The sequence below is a fragment of the Pristiophorus japonicus genome, chromosome 1 (genome assembly GCF_044704955.1).
Source record: "Pristiophorus japonicus isolate sPriJap1 chromosome 1, sPriJap1.hap1, whole genome shotgun sequence".
NCBI lineage: Eukaryota > Metazoa > Chordata > Chondrichthyes > Pristiophoridae > Pristiophorus > Pristiophorus japonicus.
The window spans coordinates 9,829,082-9,856,805 of record NC_091977.1 but is presented as its reverse complement, the minus strand read 5'-3'; the positions used below and the strand labels follow the sequence as shown (position 1 = coordinate 9,856,805).

The following is a 27,724-nucleotide window of genomic DNA, read 5'->3' as shown; positions in this document are numbered from 1 at the left end:
CGCCGACTCCGAACCGAAATCAAATTACCCGCCGCTCCCCTCGCTGCACCTGGCCGTAAGCTGGCGCGCCATTGGTCCCGGATTAAAGCCGCCTGCCATTGGCTGCGGGGGGAGGCCGGTTGCTGGGGCGACGGCCTGAGGCCTGGTCCTGAGCGCCCCTCCCTCCCCTTCCCCTTCCCCTCCATGGCCATTGTGCCCCTTAGTGGGTGGAATGCGCATTGCGATTCTGGGAGATCTTCAGCCACTGGGAGAAGGCGATTGAGGAGTTGTGAGAACGAAATTGTGATGTAAATAATTCTGTATTTACATTATTGTATTGGAACTTGAGACGCTAGGGTCTCTTCAGACTAGTATTAGAGTAACTGGATAGATACTTAGAATTTGCACTATGACAATCATATATGACCTTGTTTCCAGGCTAGCTAGCTGCTGTTTTTGTGCTAGGAAGGCTGCTAACTATCTTTAATTTGACCAACTAAGACCCAACGCCTGTATTTCTTCTATTACTGCTAATAACCATATTTAAATGCTAAGTTAGGATTTTGACTTTGTTTAACAAAACTGCTTTAAAATGCTAAGTTAACCAGTTTATGAGAATAGAATAGAAGGTATCTTTGGAAATTTTATGATTCATTCCATGGTGCAATGGAAGCCCAGGAATGCCTTGCTTCGGTTTGCAGTAGAAGTGCCTGGTATGCCTAGGGCCACTCCCTGTACCTGACTCAACCAGACCAAACTAGCATTAAGGGTGACTGACTCATAAAAATTGACCCTCACCTTGGCAGTAAAATGTGATGCTTTTTAAAATGCTTTAAAGAAATTTACGGTGAGTCTAGACTAGAATTTACTTCCTATTCGGTTTAATTTCAGACTTGACACAAGATACCACTCCTGACAGCAAGCGCTAGGAAGCACGTGAAAGTTTTCTGGTGCAGATTTACACCCATCCAGCAATTTCTAAAATGTAATCTAGATGCCAAAAGTTTATAAATACAGAGCAACGATGTTGAATTAGCCAAGGGTAAAGTTGAGAGAGAGCAAGACCCCTTAGTATACTCAATCCAGAGCAGAAATCAACATTATCAATGGAATGAACTACATGGCCAAAACAGAAGGACATCAGTTAGAGAAGGCATTGCTCAAACTGAAGTGTTCTGCTCAGACCACATCTCGAGCATTGCGTCTGGTTCTGATTGATGAGACACAAGGGAGACTGGTAGCAGACGGTGCAATACTGAGTTGCATAGACCAGGGAAGGTCATATCCAATCCTATCTCCCATCGTGTTTTCACCTCTTCCAATTCTACTACTTAGCATCCTTTGGATGTTAACGGGGCCTTTAGTCACAAGATACCTGTGAATGAGGAAGGCTATTCAGCCCATCTTGATTCACCCATCTAAACAGATCCTGCACGTCCCACCCAATTAATGCATCCAAATTGTATTATAAATGATTCCAGGGTTTCTGTCACTCCAGAGCAGGAATCAACATTGTCATCAACAGTCTTGTGTCGGGCATGCGGACGATGTGGCTCGCCCAGCCTGCAAATCCATTCTATGCATTGATCACTCGTTGTGCGATGAGCAATCCGCCCTAAATTTGCTATTAAATATTATGATCCGCAATTTCCTCCAGTTAAACATCAGGAAGATAGGATGTTGCACTGGTCTTCGGACCCTGCCACACTCTGTACCCTCGCCGCCAATTCTATCCCCCTCCTCAGCCAGTGTCAGGTTGACGCTAACGGTTGACATCGGCGTGCTATTTGACCCAGAGCTAAGCTTCCAATTCCATATCCAACTCATCGCAAAGGCTGCCTACCTCCACTTCCGTATCATCCATCGCCCTCACCCTCCCTGTCTCAGCCCATCTGCGGCTGAAACCCTCTGGGTCACCAAAGGACTTGGCGATTCCATCATAGGCAGTCCCTCAAAATTGAGGAAGACTTGCTTCCACTCTAAAAGTGAGTTCTCAGGTGACTGAACAGTCCAATAAGGGAATTAGTCTCTGGGTGGGACAGTTGTTGGAAGAAAAGATGGGTGGGGAGTCTTGTTTGCCACACACTCCTTCCACTTGTTTTCTGCATGCTCTCAGCGCCGAGACTCGAGGTGCTCAGCGCCCTCCCTGATGCTCTTCCTCCACTTAGGGCGTCTTTAGCCAGGTGTCAGTGAGGATGTTGCACTTTATCAAGGAGGCTTTGAGGGGGTCCTTGAAATGTTTCCTCTGCCCACCTGGGGCTTGCTTGCTGTGAAGGAGTTCCGAGTAGAGTGCTTTCTTTGGGAGTCTTGCGTTGGGCATGCGGACAATGTGGCCTGCCCAGCGGAGCTGGTTGAGTGTGGTCAGTGCTTTGATACTGGGGATGTTGGCCTGATCGAGAACACTAACGTTGGTACGTCTATCCTCCCAGGAGATTTGCAGGATCTTGCGGAGACATAGTTGGTGGTATCCCATCGTTGACTATTCCATTGCTTTCCTGGCTGGCCTCCCATCCTCCACAAACTTCAGCTCATCCATAACGTGCACGTTGGAGCCACAGATATGCAAATGCGACATTTCCAATCCATTTGAACTGCAGTTCCTTGCAGCCAGCTGGCCCATTAAATATAAATATACTTTAAATATCTCTCCACACAACATGAAAACACAAACCAAGGATTACAAACACATCAAAATTTATTTGCCAGGAATAGGGGGAAGGAAAAAAAAGACCACAAGGTTGTCTCATGCATTGTTATATACAATTTAACAGTGTAAACATCTACAATTCAAGTAAATAAGACTGAAAAACGAAGGCACTGCTCAGATGCTGGGACTGGTGAACAAAGGTGCTGTTTGGTGGCTACGCTTTTATTGTAGTGAAGGATGCAACCCGGCCTGGAACTTGTGCCCAGCGCAGGTGCGGTTTGGGCGCTGGATTTTGACTAACAAGCAGGGACAACTCTTCGGAGGCGAGCCTCCAGTTGTAGCGAAGCTGCCCATTCTCCCCCAGGCAGGGACGGTTTACCGGTGGAAGGTGCTGTCCAGAGACTAGGTATTGCTCCTCGCTGTGAGGGAGCCGGAAATACTTTTGGTCTGAGATATGGGGGGTAATTTATATGGGGTACGCAAGTCAGTGGAGCAGTTCATTCGCCACTGGCTTTGACCATGGGGTGAAAAGGAGCTTTGCTGCTCTTCACGCTCAAGGTGCCGATTTGAGACAAATTAAAACATTTAATCTTTATTTACAAGCAGGTTTTGTTCTAATTAAAACAGAAAGTACACACATACACAAGCCAGATACCGCATAAGCAAATTCCTGAGAAACAGAGAAAGAGGGACGACTGAGGCAGAGTGTGAATTGAAAATTCCTGCGCTTCCAACCAGAATTTAAGAGCTGATATACACGAGTCCTGAAATAATAAGGAACCCTCGCCGAATCTGAAACAACCCGGTTACTCTATATAATACACACATGCTTCTTTCCTTCTTCCTTCCTCCACCCCCACCCACCACTTCTCAAATCAAGCACTCATGAAAATTAGCAGCACTACATTCTGGTGAGGTGTTTACTTGGGTAAGGATTTGAAAGTCCTGCCCTGACCGCTATTTTCCTATGGGCTCACCTTGAAGCAACAGGTGCCTGGCAGTGCCAGGCTGTGGCAAGTAATCTGCAGGTTTTGGAGCGGTGGGATTTTCAGGCAAGTGGCAGCTAAAATACAATTTTTTCCGTGAATATCTCATGCATATTAAGCATTTACTTACTGGTTCCCAATTTGTTAACAATTTTGCATGGGGTCATTAAAGTGCACGTTTAATTGTTGGCAAATCTCCAGCCAATCTGTATACATGTCCTTTGACAACTGACGTGTGTATGTGTATATACGTATTTCCCCCCTCCCCATCCCAAATTATCGTACTTGTATGCTGCAATTCTCATTTCCACTCTCGACCTGTAACTATTAGCATGTGCGCGCGCTTGCATACATCTCCCTCCCTCTTGCCGTCCGAATTGTGTGTGTGGGGCATACATCTCTCTTTCTCTCTCTCTCGCCCTGTTGACGTATATAACTTCTCGGTCTGTGTGCCTCTCATTTTTTTAAGTTACATATTGGTTAGGCGAGTAGAAATCTTTAGTAGTGCTTCACGAAGCAATGCAGCCCATTACAAAGAATCCTTTTATTTTAGTTTTGAACTTGAAACTTTTACATAAAAATAAAACTATAACAAACTATATTACAAAAGAGTCTCATTAAAAGTACAGCACGTATTAATCGGCAGATTCTGCGTGGGCATTTTTGTGGTGCATTCGCCATCAACAGTTTTAGGTGGACTCCAACAGAATTTTTCCTGCAATGCTTTCAATGGCACAAGAAAATGAAAATGTTTCTTCGTTTGTCTTTAAATTACTTGCACGTCTTTTGAAATTCAAAAGTTTTTTTTTGTCCTTTTTTTTCAAATAAACACTCAAAACGCAAAAAAAATTTTTTTTTTGTCTTTTTTGATTTCAAACGAATCTCTCACTCGCCCCTCTGCACTATTTCCTCTTTTTCTCTGTTTCGGCGCAGAACTTTTCAAAAGCTTCCTCCATCTCTGGATCCATCTCGTTTTCTGAGTCATCCAGGTAGCTGTTGGGAGAATCGTATGGGAGGATGTTATGTAACTGTACAAAATGCACTTTTTCTCCTCCTTTTCCCTGCCCCCCACCCTCGCCCCCAAAATCTTCTCATGCACAAGAAGATGGTTTCTGTTATCTGGGGCCTCTCATCATAGCCCCAGGACACGGCTGCAGGAATTGCTCATGTTAGCCTCCTTGGCTAAACCATCTTTAGCTGCTGTGTTTCGTACGTCACAATGTCAAGAGTGGGGCTGTTCACTGAGGAGACCACAATGTTCTGGTCCATTCACCACTCCTCCGATAATGCACCAGTCTACAGCAGGACCTGGACAATATCCGGCCTTGGGCTGACAAGCGGCCGGTAACATTCGCAGTACAAGTGCCAGGTGACGAGCATCCTCCAACAGGAAAAGACTCAACCGCCCCTTCCAACAGCTTTCCACAGCATCACCATTAAAGTCTCCCACCAACTACTCAGAACTCTTACACGGCAAGCGAGCCCCCAGGCGGGCAGAGCAAACGTTTCAAGGGCACCCTCAAAGCATCCTTGATAAAGTGCAACATCCCCACCGACACCTGGGAATCCCTGGCCAAAGACCACACACTAAGTGGAGGGGAAGAACATCCGGGAGGGCGCTGAGCACGTCAAGTCCCGTCGCCGAGAGCATGCAGAAAGAAATCGCAGGCAGCGGAAGGAGCATGCGGCAAACCAGACTCCCCCCACCCACCCTTTCCTTCAACCACTGTGCCCCACCTGTGACAGAAACTGTAATTCCTGTATTGGACTGTTCAGTCACCTGAGAACTCACTTTTAGAGTGGAAGCAAGTCTTCCTCGATTGAGGGACTGCCTAGGATGATGGAGAGGTCGCCCAACGATTGAGCAGCTCAACTGCACACTAGTCATAGCAATACCGTGGCTGCAAGGGCTGTGACAAGACTGGGTACTCTGCAATGAGTGGCTCACTGACCTCCCTCAAAGTCCTGCCTACATCGCCAAGGCTCAAAGTCAGCAGTGCGATGGAATAGTCACCACTCATTCTGGGTAGGTCCAGCTGAAATAACTCGCAGGAAACTCAGTATCACCCAGGACAAAACAGTCTGCTTGATTGGTACCAAACTCCATATTCAATCATGAGAGATGTAATAGGTACCATCTACAGGAAGCACTGCAGCAACTTCACTAGATTACTTACCAGACAGTGCTTCCCAGCTCTACAACTAATGAGCACAAGAGCTGCAATGTATTTGAACACCATCCCTTCCAAGTCATTCACCATCCTGACTTTCCATAGGATTACATAGAACATACAGCACAAACAGGCCATTCGGCCCAGTATGTGCTGGGGTTTATACTCCACACGAGTCTCCTCCCATTCCACCTGCCTCATCTCAGCCTTTCAGCCCATCTTTCTCTTCCCTTCTCTCTTATGTACTCCTCCAGTTTCCTTTTGAAAGCATCCAAGCTATTTACCTCAATCACTTCCTGTGATACTGAGTTCCACATTCTAACCACTGAGTAAAGTAATTTCTCTTTATTTCCCTACTGGATTTATTAGCGACTATCTTGAATTTATGGTCCCTAGTTTTGGATTCTCCCACAAATGGAAACATTTCTCCACATCTATCCTGCCCAACCCATTCATAGTTTTAAACACTTCCATCAGCTCACCACTAAGTCATTTTTATAGCAGAGACCAGAACTGTGCACAAGTGCAACCCGACCAGGGTCCTATAAAAGTTTATCACTTAAATTCTATTGAATTCTATACCCCTAGAAATAAATCCAAGTGTGCTGTTAGCATTTTTAATTGCTATTCTGACCTGCGATGCTGCTCCTAACGATTTGTTCACCTGTATCCCTAGATCCCTTTGCTCTTCTACCCGCTTCAGATTCTTATTTTCTAAGATGTAGGTGATGTTTCTGTGGACCTTTGTTCCTTCAACGTCACTGGATCAATATCCTACCTGACACCATCACTAGGACTGCAGCAGTTTTAAGGCGGCCCACCACTACCACATTAGGGATGGGCAATAAATGCACCCTAGATGGAAAAAGACCACGGTCCATCTCGTTCACTTACTATCCTGATGGGACATCCAAGAACAAAAAAAATATATATTTTTTTTTTTTTAAACTTGTTGAATTTCTTCTAAATCACTGAAGATAAAGAGCTGCAACAGAAATAGTTTAAAAAGAAATACATGCCCATTAAAAATTATTCTGCAGTTTCATCACAAACTACAGACTGAATATTGCATCCAGTTGGAAACTTAAAAATAGATACAAGTGATTGAATTAATAAACATCTTTAGGCATCTGTCCACTAAGACCATCCTATCTGGATGGAGTGGACAGCTTTTGTATTGTAAAAGGAAGCCAAGCTCAAATCTTACCTTCTCAACTAGCACAATAACTTGCAATTATATAGCACCTTTAATGTAGGCCACTTCACAGGAGCGTTATTAAAACATCGAGCTACACAAGGAGATATTAGGACAGGGTCACAGAGGTAGGTTTTAAGGAGGAATGAGATATAGACAGAGGTTTAGGGAGAGAATTCCAGAGCTTAAGGTCTTAGCAGCTGAAGGCACTGCCGCCAATGGCGGAGCGATGGAAATCAGGGATGTGCAAGAAGCTAGAAATTGGAGATCCCGGAGAGATGTGGGAGTTTATAGAGATAGAGAGAGGCAAGGCCTTGGAGGGATTTGAAAACAAGGATGAGATTTTCAAAATCGAAGCACTGCCAGACCAGGCAGTGGCGAGCTCAGAAAATGCTGAGGCGTGTTTACGTTCAGTACATTGCAGCAACAGTTACAGAATTCCTCGTGACAATGAGAGAATGTGTAAGCTGCACGTCCCGTAGCAAGTGGATCCTTCCTTGTGCGATTGAAAGGAACTGGAGTAGGGGAGGGAGTGAAGGATGTAGAGTTGCTGGGGAATGGAATGACAAGACACCAAATGTCAGCATCAAGTACTCCCAGGGCAGGAATAGCACAGATGAAGCTTAAAACTCCCTCTACACTGCATCAATCCCCAACAGTGTGTATTTTCCATTTCCCGTACAGTCATCCTTGTGGCCCGAAAGGGACTGCTGGTTTAGGGGAGTACTGAGGTACCGCATCTCTAGTACCATTCTAGTAAATCTCCTCTGCACCCTCTCCACGGCCTTGATATCCTTCCTAAAGAGCAGTACCCAGATTTGAATATAATACTCCAGCTGAGGCCCAACCAGTGATTCCACCAGAGGTAGAACAGAGCATTTTAACAAAACAAAAATAATTAAAAACCCAGGCAGAATGAAAGAAAGCAGCAACATAAAGGCGATTGGGCAGAGATGAACCAAACTCAATGCAGCCAGCAGAGTGGAGCGATTGGTTCCATCAGTGCTAGCGGGATTCAAATTCAGATTGCAAAATTAGATAACATAACAAATTGGAGGAGTAGGCCATACGGCCCCTCGAGCCTGCTCCGCCATTTAATAAGATGGCTGATCTGATCTTGGCCTCAACTCCACTTTCCTGCCTGTTCCCCATAACGCTCAACTCCCCTGTAGTTCAAAAATCTATCTATCTCAGCCTTGAATATATTCAATGACCCAGCCTCCACAGCTCTCTGTGATAGAGAATTCCAAAAATTCATGCCCGTCTGAAGAAATTCCTTATCTCAGTCTTAAATGGGCGACCCCTTATTCTGAAACTATGCCCCCTAGTTCTAGAGTCCCCACCAGGGGAAACATCCTCTCAGCATCTACCCTCTCAAGACCCCTCAAAATCTTATATATTTCAATAAGATCACCTCTCATTATACTAAGTACAGGCCCAATCTTTCCTTATAAGACAACCCTTCATCCCAGGAATCAATCTAGTGAACCTTCTCTGAACTGCCTCCAATGCAACTATATCCCTCCTTAAATAAGGAGGCCAAAACTGTATGTTAGGTGTGGTCTCACCCTGTACAGTTGTAGCAAGACTTTCCTACTTGTATACTCCATCCCCCTTGCAATAAAGGCCAACATTCCATTTGCCTTCCTAATTACTTGCTGTACCTGCATACTAACTTTGTGTTTCATGTACGAGGTCACCCAGATCCCTCTGTACCGCAGCATTCTGCAGTCTCTCTCCATTTAAATAATATTTTGCTTTTCTATTCTTCCTACCAAAGTGGATAACCTCACATTTTCCCACATTATACTCCATTTGTCAAATTTCTGCCAACTCACTTAGCCTGTCTATATCGTTTTTCAGACTGTGTCCTCCTCACAACTTGCTTTCCCACCTATCTTTGTATAATCAGCAAATTTGGCTACAATACACTCGGTCCTTTCATCCAAGTCATTAATATAGATTGTAAATCGTTGAAGCCCCAGCACTGATCCCCTGTGGCACCCCACTAGTTAGTTTGCCAACCTGAAAATGACCCATTTATCCCAACACTGTTTTCTGTTAGTTAGCCAATCCTCTACCCATACTGATATTACTCCCAAGACCGAGCTTTTATCTTGTGTAGTAACCTTTTATGTGGTACCTTATTGAATTCCTTTAGAAAATCCAAATACACATCTACTGGTTCCCCTTTATCCATCCTGCTCATTACATCCTCAAAGAACTCCAGCAAATTTGTCAAACACGTCATACATAGACCACAGATCGAAAACAAACTTGCTCTTCCAATTCCTTTGTCACTTTTTTGCTTATTTGTTCACTGCCTCCATTTGTCCATTTTTGGGTTTCTTTTGGTCCCATTTTTCCTTTCCCTCGCTTCTCCCAGATCCACCCATGGCTGCTTCCAGGACTCTGCCCAAAACAATCAGCCATGGGGAGAACAGCGCCAAATTGGCTCACCAACTCACCATTCAGTACCCACCTGCCCCAGAGATATACTGGACCGCTGCTCAGAGCTGCCCACCTCTCTCCTTCCCCCATCCAATGACACCACACAGAAGAAAGAGAAAACCCCAAGGGAGAAACTCCAAGCACCAACCCCATGCTCCACCCATCAGTGGACATCACATTGACTCACCAACAGGCTGCACTGCCGACACATCCTTTAATGTTTCACTATTCCAATGATAACTTGCTTCCCCATTCATTTTATTTCTTTTTAACTCTCCAAGTTTTTTTCCACAATTTTCTGTTCCATTAAACAAGGTACCTGTTCCTTTAGGTCACTCCTTCTCTCATTCTGCCTGTCTCTTTAATGACTTTTGTTCTGCCACCTCTGGTGGAATCACTGATTAGGTTCCAGCCCGAACACCGTATCCAATTCTGGGCACCACACCTTAGGGAGGATGTCAAGATCTTGGACCAGGTGCAGAGGAGATTTACAAAAATGTTACAAGAGACGCGAGACTTCAGTTATGTGGCGGTGACTGGAGAAGCCAGGGTTGTTCTCCTTAAAGCAGAGAAGGTTAGGAGATTTAAGAGAGGTTTTCAAAATGATGAAGGATTTTGATACAGTAAATAAAGAGAAATAAAGAGAAACAAAGAGAAACAGTTTCCAGTTGAAGGAGGGTCATTATCCAGAGGACACAGATAATTGGCACCAAAAGATGCAGAGAGGAGATATGGAAATTTTTTTTTTTTAACCGTAGCAAGTTGTTCCTACATTATAACAGTGACCACACTTCAAAAAATACTTCATTGGTTGTAAAGCGCTTTGGGACGTCCGGTGGTTGTAAAAGGCGCTATATAAATGCAAGCTTTCGTTTCTTTATCTGGAGTGCAGTGCCTGAAAGGGCAGTGGAAGCAGATTCAATGGTAACTTTCAAAAGGAAATTGGATAAAAACTTGAAGGGGCAAAATTTGCAAGGGAAAGATAGTTCTTTCAAAAAGCTGGCACAGGCACGATGGGCCGAATGGCTTCGTTCTGTGCTGTATCATTCTCCGATTCCATGGCCCTTTCATTTCCTCCCTGCCCCAGGCACTGGTTCACTTCACTCCTTCCTCTTTACTCCCCCGGCCTCTAGATTTCTCAATGTCTCCAGCTCCATTGCAGCAGTCAGGGGCAACGAGACACTATGGGAACTGCAGCTTATCCATTCTCGGTGTCACAGACACAGTTCTGTCACAGATGCAACAATGATTGTAACGAGAGTTAAATATCTTCTGCACGTACGAACCTCACCGTTAAATGAAAATTTCAGCACAGGTGGTGGGCATTCAGCCCATCGGGTCAGTGCCGGTGCAAATTCCATATCAGAGCTGTCTACTCTAAACCTATTTTGCACACCCCTTTCCCGTACCCTCTTTAAAAAAAAATGTATTCAAGTTTTCATCCAATTCTCTATTTCTACAAATAACAAAGACTTGAACCCTACTCGCTATCCTGTCGCCAGAAACTACCTGGGGGATTCACAATATGAATCGGAGCCTCACGGCTTTGTTTTTAATAATGCATAATCCTCAACACAAGGTCACAATCACGAAGTTTGGATGAAAAGGCCTTTCAGCCCATTCTCCAGATCCTCCCCCGTCCTCCTATTACAGCGCCCAGCCTTTCCTCAAGACACCAGTGGCCTGGCCTGAGCCACTGTTCCTGTGAAACTGTTCCAGCTGCTGATCATCCTTTGTACAATGAAATACTTTGGTGTCTCTATTCAACTTACAACCCTGAGCACACTGTCCTCAACAGTGAAATACCCATAAAAGCCAGTTAGTCAAACCAAGTCAAAGCCAAGAGTAACTCAACCTACTTTACAAGCTTAACTCCCACCAAAAATAAGGACTTGGAGTTCATGCGATTGTAATTTACTCCAAATTCAGAACTGAACTCCCGTAACAGAAGATTTGATAGAGGTGTTCAAAATCACTCAGCCCCTCAAGCCTGCTCTGCCCTTCAATTAGATCATGGCTGATCTGTATCTCAACGCCAATTTCCCACCTTTGTTCTATATCCCTCGATACCCTTACTCAAGAAAAATCCATCTATCCCAGTCTCAAAAGCTCAGAGAACAGCAAAGAGAATAGACGGAGAAAAAAAAAATCAAACTTACGCATCTCCATCTTCATCAGAATAACCCTGAAACAGCTCCTCTCGATCAATCATCTCCTGGTACTTTTCCAGGTAATCTGAAACCCAAGCAGAGAACCTAACTGTGAAACTGTTCCAAAGGGAGCGTGTCGTGCACACTCCTACAGGAAACTTCCAGTGTGCATTCTCTGCCTTGTGTTCAATAGTTTTGTAATAATCGGTGAGGCCAGGCCCCTGTGAAAAGTGTAAAAGTCTGTTTACTGTGAAGGTACAGTATCAATAACTTTTTGGGATGCAGTATCAGAGTAATTTGAGACGCAACATGCGAGGAGTGTAGCGAGCTCGGGAGGAAGTGGTGACTTTGGATCTGTGGTTCCCCAAGCTCTCCCCCACTGGGGGTTTTCCTCACCTCATGTCTGGCTCCGTTGTAGACTCACTGATAGAGAATAATCGCTGTGATTAGTCAACAACTCCATTATCGTTGTATCATGTGACTCCCAGGATGGTAGGTGAACTAGATGGATTTTACCATCTAGCAATTCCTATATTCCGCACATATGTGCAACAGCAGCAAGCATTCTAGCGTCTACATTTTCATAAAACATGTTCGCTAGCACCTACCCTTTCAAATTCACCACACTAAAATTCACATCTTTTTAGCATCGCTAAATTAATCGGTCAAATATGATGCCTAAACTACCAATGGTTTACAAAACATGAATACAAAATTATTTTGAGTTATTTAGTATTAACAGACAGATTTTTGAACGATAAGGGAGTCAAAGAGGAGTGGGCAGCAAAGTGGATTGAGGCCAAGATCAGATCAGCCATGATCTTATTGAATGGTGGAGCAAGCTCGTGGGGCCAAATGGCCTGCTCCTGCTTCTGTTTCTTATGTTCTATACTTTGACAGGATCACTGGCCAATTTTCCTCCTCTCAAGGTCTAAGATGGTGTAGTGCATTTCTCCACTCCCAACCACCGTTAAGGCACCTTCAAGTCGGTGAAGCTAAAGAGTGGTTGAACCAAACGTCGAGAATTAAGTGATCAAACTTTTCAGGGAGCAGATTACATATATGCTTCTGTGTGGCCTTTCAGTTAGAGATAATGCAGGCAAACAGGACAAATGAAAGCCACAGGCAAGCGAAGGAGTTGCGTGAGATACCAGAGAAGAGATGAAGCAGTAGCTTCTAACCCTGTAAATAATCAGATCGATAATTCTGTTCGTGTCTGTGAGATGTTTATAGCAGTACAGGGTACCTTTACACTAAGTCGTTGCAATATATTTATCTTCCTTTTAGCAGCGTCACAAAATAATGTTCAACTTACAACTCTTAGCACATTTAACGACTGCCATCATCCATCACCATCACACGCACCTCCGTGTGGCCTTTCAATTTAGAGAGAACAGTTAAATAGAGCAAGTAAAAAGCACTTTACTGATTTGCGAGCATTTCTCATCTTCCCCTGGCCTTCCTCTCCAGATAACAATGACTGGTGTTGATGTTCATTCGCACAGGCGTTGGCAGCTCTCTTGTTTCTCATGAATGTGTGCCTGGCATCACAGCCAAGCCAAATCTCACTGAATGGCCACACAAATGTTCTAGCACCAAGGACCACCAGGCAGTGATCAGGACTGGGGACCCTGGACAATTCCTGCCTCTCCTTCCTGGCTCAATTGTCCAACTCCCACTGCCATCCCAGCTGGGACTGGCCAACAGCACAAGACCAAGCATCAAACAGGGTCCATTCCTGACCCAGACAATTATCATTCAACTTATATTTGTACAAGTGGCTCTGTCGGAAATTCAAGCACTTTTACTAAATTGAAAAACACAGCCTGCACGATGTTTTCATTGACTTCATATATTAAGATCTGACCAGCTTCCTAAAAAGGCTTCAGGCTTTAAGTAAAGTGTATAGATTTTATTTATAACACCTTTTTAGACTTAAAGTATTTTAATTACTATTTTTTAATTTTTAAATGACTTCTAAATTTCAAAAGCAAAATACTGCGGATGCTGGAAATCTGAAATAGAAACAGGAAATGCTGGAAATACTCAGCGGGTCAGGCAGCATCTGTGGAGAGAGAAACAGAGTTAACGTTTCAGCTCGATGACCTTTCATCAGAACTGGAAAACGGAGAGTTGAAACAGGTTTTAAGCAAGTGCAAGGAAAGGGCAGAAAAGTCATCGACCTGAAATGTTACCGGTTTCTCTCTTCACAGATGCTGCCTGACCTGAGTATTTCCAGCATTTTGTTTTTGTTCTAAATGTCAAAATGCTGAATACGAAGTTCCCTCCAAACAATAATATATTATCTATCTTCTGCAAAGTTTAATTATGAATTTTTGGATTTCTATTTTAAATGACTAACCAGGGCCGAGGGCACACGTTTGTTTGTTTTCCTGAAGCAGACTTTGAGGCCTTTGCAATGGAAAGAGCAGAATGGAAGGGGCAGGTTAGAATTTAAACCTCAAAACTCCGAGGAACAGGAGCTGGCCGTTCAACCCATCAGGCTTGCTCCATTTGTTAACCGCAGAACCTTAATATATAGATAGGGTAGAGAGAAACTCCTTCCGCTGTAACACGATGGGGGGGGGGTGGTCGAGGACAAGGGGACATGACCTTAAAATGAGACACTATAATTTGAAGAGAAAATTTTAATCAGGCCATTCAGCAGAGAAGTTATGAAACACCCCTTCACACAAAGGGTGGTAAGAAGTGTGGAACTCTACAACAAAAAGCAGTAGATACTAGCTCAATTAATAATTTTAAATCTCAGAGCAATAGATTTTTGCCAGACAAGGGTATAAAGGATAGGGAGCCAAGGCAGGTGGATGGTGTTAAGGTACCGATCAGCAATGATCTCAGTGAATGGTGGAACAGGCTCGAGGGGCTAAATGGGCTACTCCTGTTCCTACGTTAATTCCAATTCCCCTTTCCCCAAATGTCTTAAAATCCTTACTTCCACAGAATTAATCAGCTCTTTTTTAAACAGCTCGGTTAACTTTACAGTGCATAACTTTACAATCCTTTCTGCAAAGCGGTTTATGTATATTTGCTTTTAACCAGCACTATTATCGCCCCATGCTCCAGATTCCCCTACTAGAGGGAAGAGCTAATCTTATTCTTTCCACCAATTCCTTTCATTGCTTTAAACTCCTGTCACCTTTTCTGTTCAAATCAAAGAACCTTCACAGTGTTCGGTCGGACCCAGCAAAATTCAGCAATAGCCGTCTGGTGCCCTGTAGCATTGTCTCAACTATTTACAATCTATATTAATGCCTTGGATGACGAGACCAAGTTTGCTGATGACACAAAAATGGGTGGGAAAGTAAATTGTGAGGAGGACACAAAAGATCTGCAAAGGGATAAAGACAGGCTAAGTGAGTGGGCAAAAATTTGGGAGATGGAGTATAAGGTGGGAAAATGTGAGGTTATCCACTTTGGCAGAAAAAAATAGAAAAACAGATTTTAAATTTAAATGGAGAAAAATTGCAAAGTGCTGCAGTACATAGAAAATAGGTGCAGGAGTAGGCCATTCGGCCCTTCGAGCCTGCACCGCCATTCAATGAGTTCATGGCTGAACATGCAACTTCAGTACCTCATTCCTGCTTTCTCACCATACCCCTTGATCCCCCTAGTAGTAAGGACTATATCTAACTCCTTTTTGAATATATTTCGTGAATCGGCCTCAACAACTTTCTGTGGTAGAGAATTCCACAGGTTCACCACTCTCTGGGTGAAGAAGTTTCTCCTCATCTCGGTCCTAAATGGCTACCCCTTATCCTTAGATTGTTACCTCTGGTTCTGGACTTGCCCAACATTGGGAACATTCTTCCTGCATCTAACCTGTCTAAACCCGTCAGAATTTTAAAAGTTTCTATGAGATCCCCTCTCATTCTTCTGAACTCCAGTGAATACAAGCCCAGTTGATCCAGTTTTTATTGATATGTCAGTCCCGCCATCCCGGGAATCAGTCTGGTCAACCTTCGCTACACTCCCTCAATAGCAAGAATGTCCTTCCTCAAGTTAGGAGACCAAAACTGTACACAATACTCCAGGTGTGGCCTCACCAAGGTCCTGTACAACTGTAGTAACACCTCCCTGCCCCTCTACTCAAACCCCCTCGTTATGAAGGCCAAAATGCAATTTGCTTTCGTAACCGTCTGCTGTATCTGCATGCCAACCTTCAATGACTGATGTACCATGACACCCAGGTCTCGTTGCACCTCCCCTTTTCCTAATCTGTCACCATTCAGATAATAGCCTGTCTCTCTGTTTTTACCACCAAAGTGGATAACCTCACATTTATCCACCTTATACTTCATCTGCCATGCATTTGCCCACTCACCTAACCTATCCAAGTCACTCTGCAGCCTCATAGCATCCTCCTCGCAGCTCACACTGCCACCCAACTTAGTGTCCGCAAATTTGGAGATACTACATTTAATCCCCTCGTCTAAATCATTAATGTACAATGTAAACAGCTGGGGCCCCAGCACAGAACCTTGCGGTACCCCACTAGTCACTGCCTGCCATTCTGAAAAGTAACCAGTTCTCAATCCATGTCAGCACACTACCCCCAATCTCATGTGCTTTAACTTTGCACATCAATCTCTTGTGTGGGACCTTGTCGAAAGCCTGCTGAAAGTCCAAATACACCACATCAACTGGTTCTCCCTTGTCCACTCTACTGGAAACATCCTCAAAAAATTCCAGAAGATTTATCAAGCATGATTTCCCTTTCACAAATCCATGCTGACTTGGACCTATCATGTCACCTCTTTCCAAATGCGCTGCTATGACATCCTTAATAATTGATTCCATCATTTTACCCACTATCGATGTCAGGCTGACCGGTCTGTAATTCCCTGTTTTCTCTCTCCCTCCTTTTTTAAAAAGTGGGGTTACATTGGCTACCCTCCACTCCATAGGAACTGATCTCGAGTCAATGGAATGTTGGAAAATGACTGTCAATGCATCCGCTATTTCCAAGGCCACCTCCTTAAGTACTCTGGGATGCAGACCATCAGGCCCTGGGGATTTATCGGCCTTCAATACCATCAATCTCCCCAACACAATTTCCCGACTAATAAGGATTTCCCTCAGTTCCTCCTTCTTACTAGACCCTCTGACCCCTTTTATATCCGGACGGTTGTTTGTGTCTTCCTTAGTGAATACCGAACCAAAGTACTTGTTCAATTGGTCTGCCATTTCTTTGTTCCCAGTTATGACTTCCCCTGACTGCAGGGGACCTACGTTTGTCTTTACGAACCTTTTTCTCTTTACATATCTATAGAAGCTTTTGCAGTCCATTTTAATGTTCCCTGCAAGCTTCCTCTCGTACTTTATTTTCCCTGCCCTAATCAAACCCTTTGTCCTCCTCTGCCGAGTTCTAAATTTCTCCCAATCCCCGGGTTCGCTGCTATTTCTGGCCAATTTGTATGCCACTTCCTTGGCTTTAATACTATCCCTGATTTCCCTTGATAGCCATGGTTGAGCCACCTTCCCTTTTTTATTTTTACGTACAGAGGGACCTGGGGGCCCTTGTGCAAGAAACACAAAAAGTTAGTATGCAGGTACAGCAAGTAATCAGAAAAGGCAAATAGAATGTTGGCCTTTATTGCAAGGGGGATGGAGTATAAAAGCAGAGAAGTCCTGCTACAACTGTACAGAGTAATGGTGAGGCCACACCTGGAGTTGTGTGTGCAGTTTTGGTCTCCGTATTTGAGAAACAATATACTTGCATTGGAGGCTGTTCAGAGAAGGTTCACTAGGTTGATTCTGGAGATGAGGGGGTTGACTTATGAAGATAAGGTTGTCTATACTCATTGGAGTTCAGAAGAATGAGTGGTGATCTTATCGAAACATAGCATGGTTGAATTTCAAATGGAGGGCGAGAAAGTTGGATCTCTAACTAGCGTACTCAGCTTAAATAAAGGAGACTATGAAAGTATGAGGGCAGAGTTGGCTAAAGTGGACTGGGAAAATAGATTAAAGTGTAGCACGGTTGATGAACAATGGCGTACATTTAAGGAGATATTTCACAACTCTCAAGAAAAATATATTCTATTGAGGAGAAAAGGGTGTAAAAGAAGAGAGCCATCTGTGGCTAACTAAAGAAATAAAGGACGGTATCCAATTAAAAACAAAGCCATACAAAGTGGTCAAAACTAGTGGGAGGACAGAAGATTGGGAAACTTTTAAAAGCCAGCAAAGAATGACTAAAAAAATGATTAAGAAAGGGAAGATAAGACTATGAAAGTAACTAGCACAAAATATAAAAACAGTTGCAAAGTTTCTATAGGTATATAAAAAGGAAAAGAGTGGCTAAAGTAAATGTTGGTCCCTTGGAGGATGAGACCGGGGAATTAGTAATGGGGAACATGGAGATGGCAGAAACTCTGAACAAATATTTTGTATCAGTCTTTACGGTAGAGGATACAAACAATATCCCAACAGTGGATAGTCAAGGGTCTATGGGGGGGGGGGGGGGAGGAACTTAACACAATCACAATCACTAAGGAGGTGGTACTCAGTAAGATAATGGGACTAATGGCAGATAAATCCCCTGGACCTGACGGCTTGCATCCTAGGGTCTTAAGAGAAGTAGCAGCACGGATAGCGGATGCATTGGTTGTAATTTACCAAAATTCCATGGATTCCGGGGAGGTCCCAGCAGATTGGAAAACTGCAAATGTAACAGCTCTATTTAAAAAGGAGGCAGACAAAAAGCAGGAAACTATAGACCTATAGCCTAACATCTGTGGTTGGGAAAATGTTGGAGTCCATTATTAAAGCAGTAGCAGGACATTTGGAAAAGCATAATTCGGTCAGGCAGAGTCAGCATGGATTTATGAAGGGGAAGTCATGTTTGACAAATTTTCTGGAATTCTTCGAGGATGTAACAAACAGGGTGGATAAAGGGGAACCAGTGGATGTGGTGTATTCGGACTTCCAGAAGGCATTTGACAAGGTGCCACATAAAAGGTTACTGCACAAGATAAAAGTTCACTGGGTTGGGGTGATATATTAAGCATGGATAGAGGGTTGGCTAACGAACAGAAAACAGAGATAAATGGGTCATTCTCTGGTTGGCAATCAGTAACTAGTGGGATGCCGCAGGGATCAGTGCAGGGACCCCAACTATTTGCAATCTATATTAACGACTTGGAAGAAAGGACTGAGTGTAACGTAGCCAAGTTTTCTGATGATACAAAGATGGGAGTAAAAGCAATGTGTGAGGACACAAAAAATCTGAAAAAAGGACAGACAGGCTAAGTGAATGGGCAAAAATTTGGCAGCTGGAGTATAATGTTGAAAAGTGTGAGGTCATGTACTTCAGCAGAAAAAAAAATCAAAGAGCAAGTTATTATTTAACTGGAGAAAAATTGCAAAGTGCTGCAGTACAGCAGGTCCTGGTGCATGAAACACAAAAGGTTAGTATCCAGGTACAGCAAGTGATAAGGAAGGCCAATGGAATCTTGGCCTTTAGTGCAAAGGGGATGGAGTATAAAAGCAGGGACATCTTGCTACAGTCATATAGGGTATTGGTGAGGCCACATCTGGAATACTGCATACAGTTTTGGTTTCATATTTCCGAAAGGATATACTTGCTTTGGAGGCAGTTCAGAAAAGGTTCACTAGGTTGATTCTGGAGATGAGGGGGTTGACTTATGAGGAAAGGTTGAGTAAGTTGGGCCTCTACTCATTGGAATTCAGAAGAATGAGAAATTATCTTATCGAAACGTACAAGATTGAGGGGGCAGAGAGGATGTTTCCATTGATAGGGGAGACTGGAACTAGGGGGCATAATTTTAGAATAAGGGGCTGCCCATTTAAAACTGAGATGAAGAGAAATTTCTTCTCTCAGAGGGTTGTAAATCTGTGGAATTCGCTGCCTCAGAGAACTGTGGAAGCCGGGACATTGAATAAATTTGAGATCGACAGTTCTTAACCGATAAGGGTGTAAAGGGTTATGGGGAGAGGGCAGGGAAGTGGAGCTGAATCCATGATCAGATCAGCCATGATCTTATTAAATGGTGGAGCAGGCTCGAGGGGTCAAATGGCCGACTCCTCCTCCTATTTCTTGTGTTCTTGTGTCTGGTCTGGCCAGAGAGTGCGGGAAAGCGTTGCTCAAGCCCTATTCCATTTGGGTCATTTGAAGAAGAGGGAACGGATCAGGTGGTGAGAAATAACACTCACTTTTGCACTAAAGGACTAACCTGGGTCTGCTGGGGTGAGAGGGATACCCTCTGCTGAATAAAATACAGGCTCATTCTGAAAATTAAAACAAAGTAAATGTTACACATTGCTCCTGTAGTACACATGATTTACACTAATTCAGCAATAGCTCCTTTAGCAGTTAACCAAGTGGAATATATTTGTTCTTGTGGTTGAAAGCAAATACGTGATTGTGCTGGATTATCAATATACGACACCGCCCTCGTTTATTCCAGCAATCCCTCAATCAGCAAATGATAGCTACGTCTGCACTTAAACTTCTGTATACAATGGGGTAGAAATCTAGGGGGCTACACCCTCCAAGAAGAAACTTTTATATTAGTGCGGGGTGCAGTCGGCAGGAGTCATGCTGAATAGTAACCGTCCCCTCCCCAAAACCGCACTGTCCTAGGAGCATTAAGGGGGAAGAAAGTCAACTGTTGATACTGCTCCGAGCTCATGCCACTAAGAGCCAGTGAGAGAAGACTTGCATCCATTCCATCAGTGAAATGATGATGTTTTTAACCTATTTAACTGCCATGCTATCAAAATTGGTTTACAAAGATGGTTCTGCAATTCTTTCATTTTCGAAGTTTGCCGAGTATGAAATCCTTCTTCAATTAGAAAAAAATAGACAGACTTACACTTATATATAGCGCCTTTCATAACCACTGGACATCCCAAATAGCTTTATAACCAATGAAGTACTTTTGAATATAGCCATTGTTGTAATGTAGGAAGCGTGGCCACCAATTTGCACACAGCAAGCTTCCACAAACAGCAATGTGGTAATGACCAGATAATCTGCTTTTTAAAAAAAAAAGAAGTGATGTTGATTGAGGGATAAATACTGGCCAGGACACCGGGGATAAATTCCCCTGCTCTTCAAAATAATGCTGCGAGATCTTTTATGTCTACCTGGCTGCTGCGTTTCCTACATTACAGCAACGACTGCGCTTCCAAAGTACTTCATTGGCTGTGAAGTGCATAGCTACGTCCCGAGGTCATGAAAGGCACGATATAAATGCAAGTCTTTCTTACTTTGGACTCCCAGAATAACAGGTGACTTGTTTGAGGAGAGATGCTCCAGAGACCTTCACTGTAGACAATACGCAGCGCGCACATACACACATCCTTACCATATAATAGTTGGGATCATTTTCAGGCGTAGCTTCGTTATACGTTGCCGCTGTGTGAACGCGACCCCAGTTACTGGACCGTAGCTCGACCAGCTTCAACAACATCTGCTTTACATCCCTGAGAACAGTTCAGATCAGAAAGCAATCAGTGGCCCAAGGCTCGTGAAATGGGCTTCACTGGTTCCTGGAGACAGAAGGCCTCTTAGATCTGCTCAGAAGCGACTGTTTGATTGCACTTCAACTTAAATATAAAATATTATACCTGTACACTCACATTTGTAAAACAGATGAATCACTGAGCCAGTGTGAAATTAATGAGTTTCATTTACTCCAAAATTTACTCGGGGCTGGGGGCCAACCTGCGACGGGGTTCAGAAGAATTCACATGGTCCATTTCTGTCTGTGTGCTGAATTACTAGAGTACTGCATACAGTTCTGGTCAACATACTACCGAAAAGATGTGATTGCATCAGAGAGGGAACCGAGGATGTAGCTATGAGGAAAGATTGGATAGGTCGGGGTTGTTTTCATTGGAACAGAGGAGGCTGAGGGGAGATTTAATTGAGGTGTATAGATTTATGAGGGGCCTAGTTAGAGTGGATAGGAAGGACATATTTCCCTTAGCAGAGGGGTCAATAACCAGGGCATAGATTTAAAGTCATTGGTAGAAGGATGAGGGGGGATTTGAGGGGAAATTTTTTCACCCAGAGGGTGGTGGAGGTCTGGAAGTTCAAGGTCTACAGGGCTGTAGTGATACCTGCTCTCCTGTATGGTTCAGAGACGTGGACCATATACAGTGGACACCTCAAATCGCTGGAGAAATACCACCAACGATGTCTCCGCAAGATCCTGCAAATCCCCTGGGAGGTCAGACGCACCAACATTTGCGTCCTCGATCAGGCCAACATCCCCAGCATTGAAGCACTGACCAAACTCGACCAGCTCTGCTGGGCGAGCCACATTTGATTCAGGCATGCGAACAGACTCCCAAAGCAAGCGTACTACTCGGAACTCCTACACGGCAAGCGAGCCCAAGGTGAGCAGAGGAAACGTTCCAAGGACACCGTCAAAGCCTCCTTGATAAAATGCAACATCCCCACCGACACGTGGGAGTCTCTGGCCAAAAACTGCCCAACGTGGAGGAAGTGCATCCCGGGAGGGCGCTGAGCACCTTGAGTCTCATCACCGAGAGCATGCAGAAAGCAAGCGCAGGCAGCAGAAGTAGTGTGCGGCAAAACAGTCCCACCTACCCTTTCCTCCAAAGACTATCTGTCCCATCTGTAATTCCCGTATTGGACTGTTCAGTCACCTAAGAACTCATTTTTAAGAGTGGAAGCAAGTCTTCCTCGATTTCGAGGGACTGCCTATGATGATGGTGGGGGTCTGGAACTCACTGACTGAAAGGGTGGTAGAGGCAGAAACCCTCATCGCATTTTAAAAAGTACTTGGATATGCACTTAAAGTGTCGTAATCTACAAGGCTACGGACCTAGAGGTGGAACATGGGATTAGGCTGGAGAGCTCTTCGTCAGCCGGCATGGACACAATAAGTCGAATGGCCTCCTTCTGTGCCGTAAATTTCTATAACTTACCAGTGTGTTCTTTCTCTTGTTGTGTGGGGAACTGATTGTAGGCCAGGAAGGGTCCAGGTTCAATTCCCTGCCTGTGCTGAGCTAACGGGTCTCGGGCAATTGGCCCTTGGGACCATGGGTGAGGCAGGGGTGAAAATCTGTCTCAGGCACTATTCCAGTGACCACTGCTGTAGCACGAGCGAGTGGGGACATAAACTGGGGTAGGATCGGTGATTGTCACCCACTGCCGGTAAGCTCACTGTGAAGGTTCACACGTAAAGGATGACCACTTAGGTGGGGACAGGGAGGCTGCAAGCATCAGTGGATGCTTGTCCCAACAGAAATCAGTGCTTTCGGAAGAGAGGATAAAAGAGCAGGGTTTGGAGAAGAAAAGAAATAAAAAGCCTCATCAAGTGGGATCAGTCTTCCTGAGTGCTACCTTCTGCTAAACAGTGGAACGAGTCATCCTGCACTCGGGTTGGGCTTAAACTTGGGTCAGGGGCCAGGACAATAAGACAGTCACTAATAAATCTAATGAGGATTTTAGGAGAAAGTTCTTTTAGAGAGTGATTAGAATGTGGAACCCACTATGGTATGGAGTGGTTGAGACATAGATGCATTTAAGGGGATTCTAGATAAATACATAAAGAAATAGGAGGATATGTTGATAGCGTGAGATGAAGTAGGATGGGAGGAGGCCCGTGTGGAGCATAAACACCGGCACGAACCTGTTGGTCCGAATGGCCTGTTTGTGCTGTAAATTCTATGTAATTCAGCAACATCCATTCTCCTGCAGATCATCGAAGCATCGACATGTCAGTATAGGCAGTCCTTCGAAATCGAGGAAGACTTGCTTCCACTCTAAAAGTAAGTTCAGGTGACTGTACAGTCCAATATGGGAAATTACAGTCTCTGTCACAGGTGGGACAGACAGTGGTTGAAGGAAAGGGTGGGTGGGGAGTCTGGTTTGCCGCACGCTCCTTCCGCTGCCTGCAACCAGAGGAAGAATGCTGTCTCCATGGAGTTGGTTTTGCCATCAAGAACGAGCTGGTTGACCGCCTGAGAGACTCCCCCTGCGGGATTAGCGAACGTCTCATGACTCTCCAGCTCACCCTCTCCCCGGAACCAGTGCGTCAGTTATCGGTGCGTACGCCCCAACACTCGACGTAACAGATGAGGCCAAAGTGGTATTCTACTCCAGCCTCGAACAATCCCTGTCCCGCGTCCCGATGGACAACAAACTGCTCCTCCTCGGCGACTTCAACGCCAGAGTCGGTAAGGACATGGACCTCTGGGGAGGCGTGATCGGCAGAGAGGGGGTAGGGAAAACTAACTCCAGCGGTACCCTGCTCCTGACAAAATGCCTAGAACACGACCAAGTCATCACCAACACCTTGTTCCGCCAGAGGGACAAGTACAAGGCATCGTGGCAATGCCCTCGCTCCAAACACAGGCACCTGAGGCTATAACCATGCAACCTTCCACTGCAGAGTGGGAGGAGGGGGAAACTTGGCCTGGAGCATTCACTACTCGAGCTCAGCTCCTGCATTGCAGCCACACAGACAGGAATCTTTAGAGCAATCTCACCTGCATTATCCTGTCAATAACTTTTTGGCAATGTCACGGCCCAGCAATCTGCTAAAAACAACGCTCTAGATTACAGACCCCACAAACACTCACCTGCTACAGTTAGAATCTAGAACAACATTCTGAATTCGCTGAATGATTTCTTGCATGTCTGACTTCCCTTGTGTCTTCCAGGCATCTTCTAATATTGATCCCGTCAGCTAAGAATAAAGAAGGGAGAGTTGAGAGAGCATGAGCGTGGGAGAGCAAGAATGAGACCGACCTCTGAACATAAACTGTTGGGTGCACCAGCCAATACTGTAGGTGGGGCAGAAGCTTGTTCACATGCAAATGTCAGCACATGCACACCCAACAGTTCTGGACACTGATGCAGAGCACCCTCAATTCTCAATGCAGAGCACGCGGGATAAGGATAGTGTACACGAGACAGGGAGGAAACACAAAGGTTCACTCGATTGATCCCTGGGATGAGTGTGTTATCCTATGAGGGATTGAGCAGACTGGGCCTATACCCTCTGGAGTTTAGAAGAATGAGGGGTGATTTCATTGAAACATGTAAGATGCTGAGGCGGATTGACAGGGTAGATGCTGAGAGATTGTTTCCTCTGGCTGGAGTGTCTAGAACTCAGGGTCACAATCTCAGGATAAAGGGTTGGCCATTTAAGGCTGAGGTGAAGAGAAATTTCTTGACTCAGGGGGTTGTGAATCTTTGGAATTCTCTGCCCGAGGGCTGCGGATGCTGAGATCAATAGATTTTGAGACTCCAGGGGGAAATCGAGGGACATGGGGATCAGGCAGGTAAGTGGAGTCGAGGTCGAAGATCAGCCATGATCTTACTGAATGGCGGAACAGGCTCGATGGCCGTATTGCCTACTCCTGTTTCTAATTCTTATGTTATGTTCTTAAGCATGCAAGGCAAAAGAGGAAAGCTTGAAAGCATGACTGAGACCATACCTTAAGTAATTTTACAGCACAGGTGAGATTATCATCTACGGGTTGAGAAAACAGTGCATTCAGTAATTCACAAAGTCCGGTCTGCAAAATCTCAGCTCGTGTTACTGCTCCATTTCCACCTTTGACCTGCCAATCCACAGCAAAAAAAAAATCAAAGAAAAATCCTGGATTAATTTCGCCTGCCACAATTAAATATGCTCTTAATGTCATCATCATCACAGGCAGTCGCTCTAAACGAGGATGACTTGCTTCCACGCCAAAAAAGGATGAATTCACAGGTGTTTCAATGAAGGACCTAATATTCCAGATCCCGAACTACATCCTGAAGGGTGGAAGATGCCCGTCGTGGATTTTTTAAAAAAAACGTGTGGTGGCTGTTGCACACAGGCTTGACAGAGCTAGGTCTTAGTCAAGTGGCAAGGAATAAGCAAGATGACTGGAGACCAGCTCTGCTGCACGGACCTAGTGCGCACACATATCACAGTGTGGGCTGGCCCGTGCTGCCCCAAGGCCCCTATCACGTCCCTCTACAATCTCTCGCCCCTCCTTCGCCCCAATCTCGCCGCTCCAGCTGTACCTGCCCATGCTGCAATCGCCAACCTAGACCTTGATGACATCACTCTTCGCTGCCGTCACCCTCCTGCACCAGTCCACACCAGCAATTGTGTCTTTGTTTGAGGTCCCTCGATTGCCCAGCTCCAACTTTCCCGCCGGTCAGCCTTTTGCAGGTTATGGGGGATTTTTGCCATTTGCCGACTTGCCCTCCCGCTCCAGAACTGTCGGCTTGTCAGGCTGAGCCAGAGCTTTCTTCTTGTTTGAAGTCTCTCTCTGTCTGACGCAACCTGCTCCTTATCTTTGCTCTTCAAACCTCTCTCACTCACAGCTGACCTCTTTGCCAGTGCCTTGGGTTCCTGCGGAGCTTCCTCCGGGTTGGGTCCTTTGGCACTCTCTCATCAGGGGCAGTCTCTATCGGTTTGCTGGCTTCACACTGCCGCTTGGCCCACAGCCAGCAGCTTTCCCAGCATTTAACGCAGCAGTCGCTGCCGCGATCTTTCCTTCGTCTTCATCAGTCTCGTAGTCCTCCTTCTCCCACTTGGATCGAGGGACTTGAACAATGACAATCTCATCTTCAGCCGGGGGTCTGCTATCACTGTTGTATCCTCCATGGTCTTCATCACCGTCTTCTTTGCGTCCAATTTCTCTTCAACTTTCCTAATGGGGCTCCTTCCAGCACAACTGGTACTGTAATCTACCTAATGTAGCCTTAGTGTGACACAACCCAAATTAATGTATGGTCTTGCTCTTAACGAGCTGGTTACTTTGTTTCTGGTTACTCAGCACTCTCGCCAGTTTGGCTCAGTTGGGATCACTCTCGCCTCGGAGTCAGGAGGTTGTGGGTTCAAGGCCCACTCCAGAGACTGGAGCACATAATCCAAGCTAACACGAGGGAGCGAGCGCTGCATTGTTGTAGGTGCTGTCGTTTAGATTATAAATTCATAGAATCTTGCAGCACAGAAGCCGCCATTGAGCCTGTCGGCTCTCCCTGGTCTTTCCCCATGCAAATGTTAACCCTTCAAGTATTTATCCAATTCCCTTTTGAAAGTTACTATTGAAACTGAGACATTAAACTGAGGCCTTGTCCACCTGTTTCGAAATTCCTCCATGGCCTTGCACTTCCTCATCACTAATCTCCTCCAGCCCTATAATCCCCCTAAACCTCTGCACACCACCTTTTGAAGTGCTCGATTTTAATCGCTCCACCATTGGCGGCCGTGCCTTCAGCTGCCATGGTCCTCAGCTCTGGAATTCCCTTCCTAAACCTCTCTGCCTCTCGTTCCTCTAAGATGCTGCTTGAAACCTACCTCTTCGACCAGTCTTTTGGTCATCTAACCTAACATTTCCTTATATGGCTCAGTGTCAATTTCTTTTTAAGGTAACACACCTGTGAAGCGTCTTGGGACGTTTTGTTACATTATCTATATAAATACAAGTTGTTGTTGCTAGGGTCCTGAACTTAAGGAAAGGTAACTTCGATGGTTTGAGGCATGAATTGGCTAGAATAGACTGGCAAACTATACTTAAAGGGTTGATGGTGGATCAGCAATGGCAAACATTTAAAGATCACATGGATGAACTTCAGCAATTGTACATCCCTGTCTGGAGTAAAAATAAAACGGGGAAGGTGGCTCAACCGTGGCTAACAAGGGAAATTAAGGATAGTGTTAAATCCAAGGAAGAGGCATATAAATTGGCCAGAAAAAGCAATAAATCTGAGGACTGGGAGAAATTTAGAATTCAGCAGAGGAGGCCAAAGGGTTTAATTAAGAGGGGGAAAATAGAGTACGAGAAGAAGCTTGCCGGGAACATAAAAACTGACTGCAAAAGCTTCTATAGATATGTGAAGAGAAAAAGATTAGTGAAGACAAACGTAGGATTCAGGTGAATTTATAATGGGGAACAAAGAAATGGCAGACCAACTGAACAAATACTTTGGTTCTGTCTCCACGAAGGAAGACACAAATAACCTTCCAGAAATACTAGGGGACCGAGGGTCTAGTGAGAAGGAGGAGTTGAAGGATATCCTTATTAGGTGGGAAATTGTGTTAGGGAAATTGATGGGATTGAAGGCCGATAAATCCCCGGGGCCTGATAGTCTGCATCCCAGAGTATTTAAGGAAGTG

The 27,724-nt window shown here is 44.9% G+C and overlaps 1 protein-coding gene across 1 annotated transcript in view; it reads right to left on the bottom strand.

Annotated features, from left to right (window-relative positions):
• Positions 1-2,656: 2,656 nt before the first annotated feature.
• The window catches only part of paip1 (poly(A) binding protein interacting protein 1), a 75,343-nt gene continuing 50,275 nt past the window's right edge, over positions 2,657-27,724 (bottom strand). The window contains exons 6-11 of the mRNA XM_070877382.1: positions 25,044-25,169; positions 24,183-24,289; positions 20,933-21,050; positions 19,796-19,850; positions 11,589-11,664; positions 2,657-4,605 (exon numbers count right to left, since the gene is read on the bottom strand). Of these exons, the coding sequence (XP_070733483.1) occupies positions 4,515-4,605; positions 11,589-11,664; positions 19,796-19,850; positions 20,933-21,050; positions 24,183-24,289; positions 25,044-25,169 (573 nt within the window). The 3' untranslated portion in view covers positions 2,657-4,514. The remainder of the gene's footprint in view (positions 4,606-11,588; positions 11,665-19,795; positions 19,851-20,932; positions 21,051-24,182; positions 24,290-25,043; positions 25,170-27,724) is intronic.